The 12,888-nt window shown below is 47.8% G+C and overlaps 1 protein-coding gene across 1 annotated transcript; it reads left to right on the plus strand.

Moving 5' to 3' along the window:
* Positions 1-1,501: 1,501 nt before the first annotated feature.
* NKX6-1 (NK6 homeobox 1) lies at positions 1,502-6,420 on the plus strand. Its single transcript, XM_023222428.1, has 3 exons — positions 1,502-2,171; positions 3,847-4,019; positions 6,157-6,420. The coding sequence occupies exons 1-3, from the start codon at positions 1,502-1,504 to the stop codon at positions 6,412-6,414; spliced, it is 1,101 nt and encodes a 366-aa protein (XP_023078196.1). The 3' UTR covers positions 6,415-6,420.
* The last annotated feature ends 6,468 nt before the right edge of the window (positions 6,421-12,888 follow it).

A 12,888-nucleotide genomic window follows, 5' to 3' on the forward strand; every position in this document is an offset into this window, starting at 1 on the left:
AAAAGGGCTGAGTTTTCATTATTCCTCTCTTTAAAAAGTAATACCCTCTTCGTCTCTGCTTCCCCCTCCCCTTTCTCATTTTATTTAACACAATTAATTGAGGCGGCCACTGGCCCCACCGCGGAACCGCACCACTCGCCAGCTCCCGCCCCTCCTGGCCCCGCCCACAAAAGAATGAAGTAGGGAGCGGGAGGGGACTCAGAGGGCGCGGCGCCAATCAGAGGGCGCGGCGCCCCGAGTGGGCGTGCCGCAGGGGCGACGCGAGGGTCGAGGCGGTGCGCTATTGGACACGGTGGTTACGCCCCCGGTCTGCGCCCGGCTCCCCGGCCCCGGCCGTCTCGGAGTGACGTCCCTCAAAGTTCTCATTTTGGTCCCCCACTTACCCCTCCCTTTCGTCCCCCAGCTAAAGAGGGCTAGGGAGTGATGCAAATGTTTTATTACCTTTGAGAGCTTCATCCGAACTGTCAGGCCCGGAGGGAGAGAGGAAAGGAGAGAAAGAGCGGAGGAGCCTCGAAGAGGGTCAGTTTGGCCAGAGGACAGGACTTAGAAGAGCGAAGCCTGGGAAGCCGCGAAGAAAATGCCAGAGAGGAGAGTCAAAGGCGGAGAGTGAGAGGGAGAGAGGGCCCGGGGGTGGGGCGGGGGTCGCTAGGCCCGTTTACAGAGGTGGCCTGACGAGCGGCGCGGAAACCCAGCGGTCAGACTTTTCACACTTAGTCTTTTGTTTTTCTGTGCTTTTTCCTCCCCCTTTTTCTTTTCAATATTGCAACACCAGTGCCCCGTGGCCCAGAGGGCAAGGCGGGTGGAGGTGAGGATCTGGGAGCCGCGGGGATCGGTGGCACTACCCTTTCTGGCTCGGCAGCCCGGGGCAGCGCGGGTGGAGGAAGCCGGCCCAGAGGCTAGATCTCCCGCGGGCTAGATGCGCTTTCTCCCCGGGCACAGTGAGCGCCGAATGCGAATCAGCCGCGCGGCCGAAAGAGCAGCGCATCCCAGTAAGATCAGAGGAGCGCCACGGGCTGCACACGGCATACTTTGAACCTCCCCAAAGAAAGCAAGCCACCCCCACCCTCCAACTTCAAAGTGGAGATTAGGCAACTAACTTTGCTACAAACTCTCCGGAGCCAGCCTGGGTTTTGTTTTGCTTATTTCTCGGGGGCAGAAGATGAGAAGTAGCGCCCTTTGAACAACTAGGGAAAGTGAAGAAGAGAGAAGAGCCGGGGATCGAATCTAGGACTCGCGGAACGAAAGGACTGCCTAGCCCGCCGGGACGCCTGCTTTTCTCGGCGAGCTGCCGCCTCCCGCGTGGAAGGTTTGGACATCTCTGCTGCGCAGCTAGAGGAGCAACTCCCGGCGGCGGCATTCTTGGCCCAGTTGCCAGCTCGCCTCCGGGCGCGCCGAGTGCCTCTCCGCTCGTGCCCTCGGCGCTTCCGGCTCCTCAGAGCCCCGCCAGGGGCACCAGCCAGCGCCCTCGCTGCAAGGCTACGGGCTCCGGCCTGGCCGTGGGATGTTAGCGGTGGGGGCAATGGAGGGCACCCGGCAGAGCGCATTCCTGCTCAGCAGCCCGCCCCTGGCCGCCCTGCACAGCATGGCCGAGATGAAGACCCCGCTGTACCCTGCCGCGTATCCCCCGCTGCCTACCGGCCCCCCCTCTTCCTCGTCCTCATCGTCGTCCTCCTCGTCGCCGTCCCCGCCTCTGGGCACCCACAACCCAGGCGTCCTGAAGCCCCCGGCCACGGGGGGCCTCTCATCCCTTGGCAGCCCCCCGCAGCAGCTCTCGGCCGCCACCCCACATGGTATCAACGACATCCTGAGCCGGCCCTCCATGCCCGTGGCCTCGGGGGCCGCCCTGCCCTCCGCCTCGCCCTCAGGTTCCTCCTCCTCCTCTTCCTCGTCCGCCTCTGCCTCCTCTGCCTCTGCCGCCGCCGCAGCTGCTGCCGCGGCCGCAGCCGCCGCCTCATCCCCGGCGGGGCTGCTGGCTGGACTGCCCCGCTTTAGCAGCCTGAGCCCGCCGCCGCCGCCGCCCGGGCTCTACTTCAGCCCCAGCGCCGCGGCGGTGGCCGCCGTGGGCCGGTACCCCAAGCCGCTGGCTGAGCTGCCCGGCCGGACGCCCATCTTCTGGCCGGGAGTGATGCAGAGCCCGCCCTGGAGGGACGCACGCCTGGCCTGTACCCCTCGTGAGTACGACCACCCGCGCCCGGATGCCCGCCTGCCGTGCCTGTTCTGCCCACTCCCGGGTCGCGGCCCCTGGTGTGCATGCCGCTCGGTCCATCCTGTGGCCCGCCCCAATAGTTTGGCAGCGCCGGAATCACACCAGTTAGGTTGAGCCAGGGCTTCCAGAAAGGGATTCTCGCTTTCCTGAGCTCGCGTGGCTGCATTCAAGCGCCTCCGTCTCTCTAAGTCTTGAGTACGCCTGGGCTGAGCTGGTGTGTGTGTGTTCGTGTGGACCACAACGCGGTGCGGGACGTGTGTCTAGTCCGAGCCCCTGGCTGCTCCTGAAACGGCCTGCCAGGACCGCAGGCCTGGCCTGGGTTGGAGTAATGGGGAGGAGAGGCCACTGCATCCCTACTTTCCCCTCTCCTGCCTGCCGTCCAGGGCCCCATTCCGCCTTTGCCAGCCTAACCCGCTGCCTCTCATTCGAAGCAGTGAGGCCCGGCAGCGGTGAGCCCTCCACCGCCCGGGAAGTGCGTGTATTTGCATGCACTCCTCTCCCAGGAGGAGACCTCTTCGCCCTCGCCGCCCGAGTACACTCGGCCTGGGTGAGCCCATTGAAGACTGGCCAGCGTCCCCGGGGCAGGGCGAGCACTTCCAGCCGCTCCCCAGCACTGGGCCCGCGCTTTCCCACCTGCCTCCACTCTAGGGGCTGGCACACGTTGCGTCTGGGCACATCTGGGGACATCGTGGAGCTCAACACCCTAACACAAGAAAGAGCCAGGGGAAGAGCGAGGTGAAGGGACACGGCCTGGGGAAAATGTACCATCCCGCAAAGACCTTGCTTGGGGCATACTGAGTTGCCCCAAGATCGCGCTAGTCTTCAGGGCAGTCGGCCGCAGCGCCGCGGAGGTTTCCAGCCTTCCAGGTGTACTTCAGGACCCAGCCTGGGGTTCTTTCCTCGATTGGTTCTTCGCTTTTGAGCGAGTCTCGGAAGTTTCTTCCAAGTCTCCGGACCTCCTTAGTGCGGCTGAGCAGCGGTAACTGCGGGAAGTTGGGAAAGCCGAGTGGAGGTTCTCTTGGGAAGCCCGGGGACGGTGGTAACCGGGCCTAGCGGGGGTGCCAGGGAGACGCTATTGTATCGGTTTTGATGGCCGTATTAGGGGCCTCCAACAAAGACTGTTCCTTTTCCCTCCTCCCCTCTCCCCCTCGGCTGCAGCGACGTTAGACTTGGGGGCGATTTAGCTCTCTTGTGTGCAAAAACAAGGACCCCTTTGTTGCCTGGACACAGGTTAAGGAAGCGTTGAAGGAAAAAAAAAAATCTAGTTATCCTCATGCAAAGGCTCCGGGGCCGAACGAGCACCGACTGGATTAGGAGGCGGAGAGTGACCTTTTTCCGGCACTCGTTAATTTAATGGGGCCTTGCGATTAGGCTCTGGCAAACTTTAGCAATAGGCTCCCTAGCTGTTTGACGTCGGTGTTGAGCAGAAGGTATTTACTGCTGCGCCGAACACAAGGCTTTTAAAAAACAGGTGGATGTAAAAAGGCAAAGGGAGACGCGCCGTTAGGCTGGAAGCGCCACTACACTTCTGGTGTACTTTTCCCACAAAACATTGTTTTTCGAGTTCGTTTTTTCCCCCAGTGCAGCCGCTTGTAACCGATTGTTTTCCTCCCTCTCTCGTTGTTTATTGGTTCTCACAGATCAAGGATCCATTTTGTTGGACAAAGACGGGAAGAGAAAACACACGAGACCCACTTTTTCCGGACAGCAGATCTTCGCCCTGGAGAAGACTTTCGAACAAACAAAATACTTGGCGGGGCCCGAGAGGGCTCGTTTGGCCTATTCGTTGGGGATGACGGAGAGTCAGGTTAAGGTGAGTGGACCTTGTACACCTAGAGGGATAGGTACCGCACCTGTCACGAGCGCGCGCGCGCACACACATGGGCGCGCGCACACACACACACACACACTCACACACACACCAAACTGACAAACAGTGGCCTGGGAGGTGCGAGTCGGAGGAGCCTGGGGAGAAGTTGAGAGTAGTGAAGGAGGGTGGGGACTACTATGCTGGGGTCTTGCAGGCAGGCAAACTCTTGATGAACAAAAGGAATCAAGCCCCAGCCTTTGAAATTAGGTTAATCTAGATAGCAGCATGTGCTGGGGGACTCACCATGATTAGAGAATAAAAGCATTAATGAAATATCAGCCCAGAGAATAGATCAGGCCAGTCAGACAGCTTCTATATATCCTATCTGTAGAGATATCCAAGTTTTTGTTTGTCAATTCAGGCTCCACTAGTTATATAATTTCCTAATGTGGATCAGTATTACAGGGCTACTCTATTAATTTGCAAGTAAAAATAAATAAATAAATCCACAGGATCTAACCACTTACCATAGATGAACCTGTTTTTTATCTTAGCTTAAGGCAATCGCTTTGGAATAGTAATTTTACAAATGAATTGACAAGATTATTACTAAATTGTAGGCTTGAATTTGGTTTAAAATAAGTTTATCAACAGATTTAAGATTTGTAGTATTCATGACAACAATTTGTAATTAAAATATCATTTTCCTTATAATTGAGTTGTACAGTATATTTCCAGGGAAACAAATTTCAGAAATTTTTTTCTTAAAAAATAAAGGGATTGAACAAGCTGGGTAAATTCATTCTGATGGTTTCCTGTATTTCCAATAGTCTCTTTTGTCCTTCTTTTTCAGTTTGTTATGTTTGTTTCTTTGGGGTGTCAGTCTGTTTTCATTAGTTCTATTGTTGCTCCTTAAATTAAGTAGGAATAACATTAGCCATGTCTGCTGGCTAGTGTATTTCCCCCTGGACAGCCATCATAAAATACATTTCAGGAGTGATTCTGTATGTGGCCATTAGGATACCATCACAGTTAAAATTATTTTTGCAGTAGGTTGGTACAGAGCCTACTGCGATAATCTGGAGGTCTTCCTTTTTCACCGTAAATATGTCTATATGGCTAGAAGTGAATTATTATAGCTGTATAAAGAAAATAAAGATCACTTTCTTAACAATTCTGATTCTCTAGATAAAATACATAATGGAAGACAGAATAAAGGGAGGATAATTCAGTATCTCTGGAAAATAGGTTGCTTCTTGCTGATGCTTTAGGTAAAATATATGTCAAGCATCACGAATAAGCTTACAAATATTTGTATGAAATGTCATGGGCAGGAACATAGTTAAAATAACACTTGAAAGAATAGACATGCCAATTGTGGAAAATAATGTAATTGACAATATTTCCGTTTTAAAAATAACTAATGATAATTCTAGCCTTCGCTCTACTTTGGGCTTATGAAAAACATTAAAGGCGACTTGAAGTTTGTATTTTAACAGATTTTTTTTTAAGTGCACCATACATTGAAAGTAAAAACAGGGAGGATATTTTTTGTCTACCATGTTTGTACACATTCAGATCTGAGATTAAGTGAAACAAACAAATGTTCAAAAGTGAAAAGGAGAACAGAAGTAATTGGGGCAAATGCTATGCTTTCCCCCTACAATCTAATCGAAAAGCAAGTACATGTCAGGTTGTTTGAAATTTCTTAATTTAAGAAAGTAAATAAGGAATAAAATCACAGCCACTGTTGGGCAACTTTATGAAGGGGGAAATGTTTTCAACTTCAAACTAGAAGGCAGGAAAGTGAACCCACTTTTAGGGACACTCATTTTGAACTTTCCAAGTTTTGTTTTTACTTTTGAGAACTCGCTCGCTGACAACCTCAATAATCTTGTGTTACCATCGCTATGGCAACGGGGGTCAGTTTGTTAGTGCCAGCTACTGGGGGGGGGGGGGGGCTGGGGGCGACAGAGACTGACTTTAACGGCCAAGACAAGGGAGGGTTGCAAGGGAGGGCAGCAGGCCTTCGGGGGGCCGCGGGAGGGCCATCGAGATGCGGGGGTGGTAGCACAGCCTGGATCTGCTAGTTCAATTCCTCTCCCTTGTCTCCCCTCTCCTCCCTTTTCTCCGCCTTCAGGTCTGGTTCCAGAACCGCCGGACCAAGTGGAGGAAGAAGCACGCAGCCGAGATGGCCACGGCCAAGAAGAAGCAGGACTCGGAGACTGAGCGCCTCAAGGGGGCCTCGGAGAACGAGGAAGAGGACGACGACTACAACAAGCCTCTGGATCCCAACTCGGACGACGAGAAAATCACGCAGCTGCTGAAGAAGCACAAGTCCAGCAGCGGCGGCGGCGGCCTCCTACTGCACGCGTCCGAGCCGGAGAGCTCATCCTGAACACCGCCGCCCGCGGCACCTTCCCGGCTCTGGCCTCCACTTCTGGGGCCGCGAGGGGCGCGGGGACCGCGCACGCCGCGCCTGGCCGCCCCTCGGGGCCCGGAGGACCCGGCCCTGCCTGAGGGGACCCTTTGCTATTTTTGAGATGTACATATCTATTTTTTTAACCTTGAAGTTGTGGGAGGGGATGTGGGGGAGAGAGACTCCGGGGTTGACAAGGCAAGGAAGACCACCAAATGCACCGCGTAAATGACGCTACTGAAACCCGCAGCTAGGCGACGGTCCCAGCCCTATCCCCATTGGCGGGCAGCGGCCTCAGCGCCCTGGTCCCCCTCGCCCGCAGCTTTTGCCCCCGCAGGCGGCGGGGTAGGGGGCGCCGAGAGGTGCTGTGGAAGGGTTCACGCCCACCGCGCGCGGGACCTCGGAGCCAAGCGGGCGGGCGCTGCCACCGATGGGAAGAGGGAGGTTTCTCCCCCCCTCACACTGCTGTGCGACTAAAGTAACCTGTTGAAGGCTCTTTGTAAATAAATCGTGAGTTACACTGACTAGAAGTTACTTTATTGTGAATATTTAAAATGTAAAATGATTTTTTGAATTTCGTATAAAAAGATGGACCTTCCTCCTTCTCCTCCTCCCCTTTGAAGAGCGACTCAAGCCACACCTTCCCTTTTATTTTGAACTTCATTTGAGAAGCGTAGAATAGAATGTCATCACCTTCTCCGGCCCCTCCTCTCGTTCCTCTTTCCTGTTTGGATTTGCAGACTCTCACCTTTGCCCTTCACCTCTTCTCTCCCTGCCCTGCCCTGCCCACCCCTTGGATCTGCACTGCGCTCCCGCATCCCCTGGACTTGAAGTGGAAGACGTGGGAACCAGGGAAGGCCTCTCACCTGCCTCCCTGTTCCTCTCTGAAATTGCACAGTCGTTTGTTGCTATTTATTAGTGATTTAAAGAAAGTATTGGGGAGGGAGGGGCTACAATAGCTTGTATTTAACTCCTTTCTGATAAAAATGCGTGTTAAAGTAGACGGTGGGAATTGTTACAACCGCTCTGGGTCTGAAACATAAAAATCCATTTAGTTGCTGTAATTGAATTTGAAGTGTTTTGTATCATAAGAATACTATAGAATATGTAAATTGTTTTCTTTTTTAAGCTAATAATGGTGACATATTAGCATCTTTAACATTTATTAATTTATATAAGGAATTCGGTTTGTAAAGAGAAGAAAATCCCCTTTGCAAGACCAGTTAAATGTAATGCACTTTCTGTTTCAAAGGATAAATCAAATTAAAAAAACAGTTTGAAGACGTCTGTTGCCTTGAATGAAAGGGTACAGATCATCTGATCTCATCAGAGATCTCAAATAATAAAAGTCAAGACCACAAAGAAATGGTATATCGGTTTCTTGGGTGAAATAGCTGTTACTTAATTTTTTTTTTTTTTTTTTTTTTCCCTTTGGAAGAGTGATGTCACATTTCTCGTTCTCCTGGATAGGAAAATAAAAGAAATGCAGTCCCACTCATGGCGATTCTTGAAGAGACTAGTCTAGCTAACTAGCTGCTTCTGATGTCTGTGTTGTCTAATTTCTTCGTGATCACTTTTTCCTTTTCCAGGAAGTCCCTGGGGTTGGGGGACAGTTGGGAAGAGCTCATTTCCATATATCCAAGATAACTCCTCAGTCAGCCCCTATTTGATTAGCTTAGAGGAGGCAGCAGAGCTGGCTGGTTGAGTAGCACTGCTATTTGATGCTAATATTTCTCCCCCTGTAGTTGTAAGACTGCAGAAATTGTGGAAAGACAGAAGCCTTGATTTTACTAAACATTACTGTAGTAGGATGAATTTAAACAAAGCTTCCTTTAACTGGTGTAAAAATCTTTTAGGGTTAAGAAAGCAATGTCATAGCTTCTCCAGCTGAATTTGAAAAAAAAAAAAAAAAAAAAAAAGAGGGGGGAAGGCCTGGGCGGTATCACTGTTTTGGGCTCTTTTTGTTTTTAGACACTTGGTTTCAGGCTCAGTGAAATATCATTACCTCCTTAGTGTTTCGGGTTAATGAGCTTGTGTTCAAAGAGAAAAAAAATCAATAGAGTTCAGTAGATTCTTCAGGCTAAAGAAAGTATAGGTCTGTTTTGTTCCCTTGAAAGTAAAAAATAGTTGAAAACTAAAATTTCCCAAATTCCACAAAATGAAATTGCCTGAAGAGAAATTATTGTAGAATGCAATGCTAATACCACAGTTTAACAGAAGGGCTGAAAATCTGTCCTCTTTTTTGTTTTTTCTAGTTTGTGAAGTTCTCAGGGAGTTTCAAACTCTTCTGAATTTCCATCTTCTTAGTATGACTAAGGTATGTGTCCTTCAGAGGAGCAGCTATTTTGAAAGAGGCTTTGCTGTGCTGGGATAATTTCTATTTTAGCTATGAACAGTACCTTCCTTCCTTTCTTTTTTTTCTTTCATTTTCCTTCCTTTTTTCTTTCTTCCCCTTGTCCTTTCTTCCCTTCCCTTCCCCCTCTCCTTCCTTCCTTCCTTTCTTCCTTCCTTCCTTCCCTCCTTCCTTCCTCCCTTCCTTCCTTCCTTCCTTCCTTCCTTCCTTCCTTCCTTCCTTCCTTCCTTCCTTCCTTCCCTCCTTCCTTCCTTCCTTCCTCTTCCTTTTTTCCTTTCTCTCTCCCTCTACATTTCTTTCTCTTTTTATAAAAGGACAGCGGTGGGTGGGTAGGGAGGACACATCACCTATTGTCCTGCAACTGTACTTTATCATTTAATTTTTGAAAATGAGAACATTTTTTCTACTTTATTTCTTTTAGCCTTTACTCACCCCTCTTCTGCCTTGAAAACCCAAGCAACTTTTTATTTATTTATCTTTCTAAAAAAACACAAAAACTCACAATGTAATTAGAATGTTATTTCCAGAATATAATAATAGTAGTAACAGTAGCAGTAGCAGTAAAATAGTAGTACTAGTCACAGAAAACTTGGAACTAAGATTGAAGCTTTTTCTCAAAAAGTAAACAGGTTGATAGCATTTATTCCAAGTTAGAGGTGTGGGAAGAAAACTCTCACAAATCCCTTAGGAAGCGCTCCTCTGTGCTCTTCACCTTTCCATTCTGAGCATCTGAGAAGGGTGAAAGCTGATGCCTGGACTCCACTCCACAGGCAAATCTGCAGAGGGTGGACGGGTCTTTGCGCTTGCCACCCTGTGTACTGATGTGCTCTGAGGTGTGTGGGTGGCAGGCAGAGTCGTGATCTGGGGCCAGGCTGCACTGGCATTTGTTCCTTTTTCTACTTGACTGCAGCAGTGGCTTGAGGTTTCCAGTTAATTTACTTCCACGCAGGACTCCAGCTAGCCCCCAGTTGCAACTGGCCCCGTAAAACCGGGAACGAGAGAGAAGGGGGGCATCTTACCCCTAATTCCCTTGTTCTTGGTTGGTTTGATTTATTTCCATTTATGTGCAACAAGAACAGTTTTTCACAAGGGTTAGTGTGGTGGGGAAACTGAGGAGACACTCTGCAGCTCAAGTAATAGAGAGTAAGAATCATTTTTCATTTTGGTTCAAAAATTTTATGGCATTAACAACCGTAAAGCGTCTGATTAAGTCTGCCAACCAACCATTACAGCTAACGGGGTCATGCTTTAAAAATAAAAAAGTCACAGCACGTGGCCTGATGGACCACCGCATTTAAAAAGGCTTATGGAAAACAGACAAAAACAAGGGTGTGTGTGTGTGTGTGTGTGTGTGTGTGTGTGTGTGTTGAAAGAAAGGATAAAACTGCTTTTTCATTTTTGTTGGTGTGTGTTTCTTTTCCTAAAAAGGAAAAGGCAATGGGGCTGCATGGGAGATAAAGAGTGGAAGAGAAGGGCCCTGGACCTGTGTCTTACATGTCCCAGCAGCATTCGCTGCTTCTACTCAATTCTCTTTCTGGGCCCCAAAGTCCAGGCTCAATTCTTCCACTTGGTGAGTAATTTTCTCTTTGGTTCACATTCAGGATTCTGTAACTTCAAGCTCCATGCCTTTCTTCCCAGAAGTTGTGGTGTGTTGAGCCGCTTTCCAAGCTTGTGAGCAGTTTAATCCACTATTCCTTTCCCTGTTTTGGAGACAGTGGGAACAGGGGGAACTGAAAACCACTGATTCTCTTCTAGAAATTTCCTCATTGCTCAGTGGGTAAGCAATTTGGACTGCAGGCTGGCTTTTCTTGGAAATGCTTTACTAGGTAACAGAGACCAGGGTGCATTTGCAGCATTTTGGAGCCTAATATTATGTATTAATAGATGAGTATGTTATTATACCAGCATCAACTTGCCCACACTGCCCTGTCCTTTAAGTTGATGATCAGCAGGGACACACACACACACACACACACACACACACACACACACACACACGAGGTGAAATTCCACTAGGGAACTCCTAGCACTGAATAGTTTAAAGACACAGTGGCTCCTTTGTTAATCACTGACAATAGGATCTCATAGTAACAACAAAGGTAAGTGGTAGATTTCTTCTGTAAACTCTATTTTATGTTAATTCGAACAAGTTTCTCTGCACCAAATTTCTTCCTTCTTGCCATACACACAGATACATGCAAAAAGTGCTCTTTCCTCCTCTTGTGACTTTTTTTTTTTTCAACAGTTATTCAGGACAATTATTTTATTCCTTTTATTTGACAGGAAAGTGTGCATTTTTTTCTTCTATAGCATTTAGACTGAGTTTCAGGAAGAAGCATATTCTCCCTAATGTAGCCCCTTTTAAGATCTGTAGAAAACACAGCACTATAACCCTCTCTCCCAGCCTATTAATGGAAAGTTTGAATGAGGAGTAATGACGGTTTGAGCAGGAAGACTAAGGAATAGAATATTTTCCTGAAATTGAGACTTCAGTGTTTCAGAGATTGGCTTAGAGTTGTTCCACAAACTGAAAGTTTATCTGAGAGTGAGTTCACTCTCTAGTCTTCCCCTTTGATCCAACATCGGTCACCCAAAGATGAAAAGTTTAGAGGTGCATCATTTGTTCTGATGCTCCAAAGCAGCCACTTTTATTGACTAACATACTTGAAGACTTTAAAGAGTAGAGCATAATGTCTGTGTGGTGTTTGCTATCTACTGGTGGGTGACCAGAATTCTGAAGTAGAAGTTTCATTCAGAGTTTCTATTTTAGTATACTTTGAATAAGGGCTAGTTTGGGTGAAGATATGTTTGAAAATGGATTGCCTCCTCATTATCAGGAAAGAGTTTTTACTATGTAATTTAAATAAGTGCAAATTATTTTTTCAGAGGGGCGTTACCACCCTTCTGGTATAACATTTTGCCTATGTCTACCTCAGGAAAGCCAAAAGAAATTATGAGGCATAATTATCCTATGTATTTACTTATTATAAGGGACAGATACATCAAAATCAGGAAATAAGCTGGTCTATAAATTTCTTTTACCTCTGTAACATATAATTTTATTTTGGGGGGGTTGAGTGGATAAATTATGAAAATACTGTCCATCATCAATAAATTGTTTGGGACAAATCTATGTGCACAGACCACGGAAAGTTAAGATTGCTGAAAATCCATTGACTTAGTTATTACTACATGGTCTAATCATCTTCAAACAAAGACATTCAACAAAATTTCATGCCTTTAATCTGAACTCCATACAGGAGTTCATGGTTTATAGTAATTTCTCTATTTATCATTTGCCAGCTTTGGTCCTTGCATTTTATGCTGTGGCTCAGCTCTTGAAAATAATTTTGGAAACTTTTTCCTTTTACCCTAGATTTTTCTTCCTTGTCTGTACTCTTTACTTGGTCTGCAAGGATTTGTCAGTTTTTATTCTCAAAACCAAATGGTCTCAAGTGAATGAGAGTGTATAAGGAATCTTTCATTCTTGCCACAAGATCACAATGATCAAGAGATCATATAGTGATTGAGAGCAGGTCTCCACAGGTAGATTAGGGATGATAATTGCACCTACTTCATAGAATTATTGGAGAATGAAATAATTAATATATATGAATAGTACCTGGCTCCTAGTAAGCTATGAAAGTTGTAGCCATCATTGTTGTCATCACCATCACCATCATACCAGCAGCAACAGCAGCAGTAGTAGCACCATCAAGAAAGGCCCCATCTCAGGTTGCCTTTAACTCTAGCCCTGCCATCTTGTGCAACCAAGGAAAGATTATGAAAAGTGAAAGTGGAAAGAGAAGTTATGACAGCAAAGGAGGTTTTCTTCTATGTAAACCTTAAAGCCTGACTACCTGAAGTGGTTTTTGAATATTTTAAAAATTATTTTTATTTCTTCCTTTAAAAGATGGATCCTAATTCCTGTGTTCCTAGGTATGGGTTAAATTCAGGGTCTTGCTTCTAGTGAATACAATGTAGGTTACTCTTCTTGTTCTTTCTCTTGGGTCACTTGATCTGAAGGAAGCCAGCTACATTGTTGCCCCCATATAGAGGTTCATGTGGTGAGGAACTGAGGCATCTGAAAAATCAGTCCC

This window comes from Piliocolobus tephrosceles, chromosome 3 (assembly GCF_002776525.5).
Source record: "Piliocolobus tephrosceles isolate RC106 chromosome 3, ASM277652v3, whole genome shotgun sequence".
Taxonomy (NCBI): domain Eukaryota; kingdom Metazoa; phylum Chordata; class Mammalia; order Primates; family Cercopithecidae; genus Piliocolobus; species Piliocolobus tephrosceles.

What these genes read in the sequence shown, in the direction of transcription:
- NKX6-1 (XM_023222428.1), top strand. Translation starts at nt 1,502, where the DNA reads ATGTTAGCGGTGGGGGCAATGGAGGGCACCCGGCAGAGCGCATTCCTG. An exon ending in ACGCCTGGCCTGTACCCCTC is followed by an intron (nt 2,172 to 3,846) that starts GTGAGTACGACC and finishes TGGTTCTCACAG; the next exon opens with ATCAAGGATCCATTTTGTTG. An exon ending in TGACGGAGAGTCAGGTTAAG is followed by an intron (nt 4,020 to 6,156) that starts GTGAGTGGACCT and finishes CTCCGCCTTCAG; the next exon opens with GTCTGGTTCCAGAACCGCCG.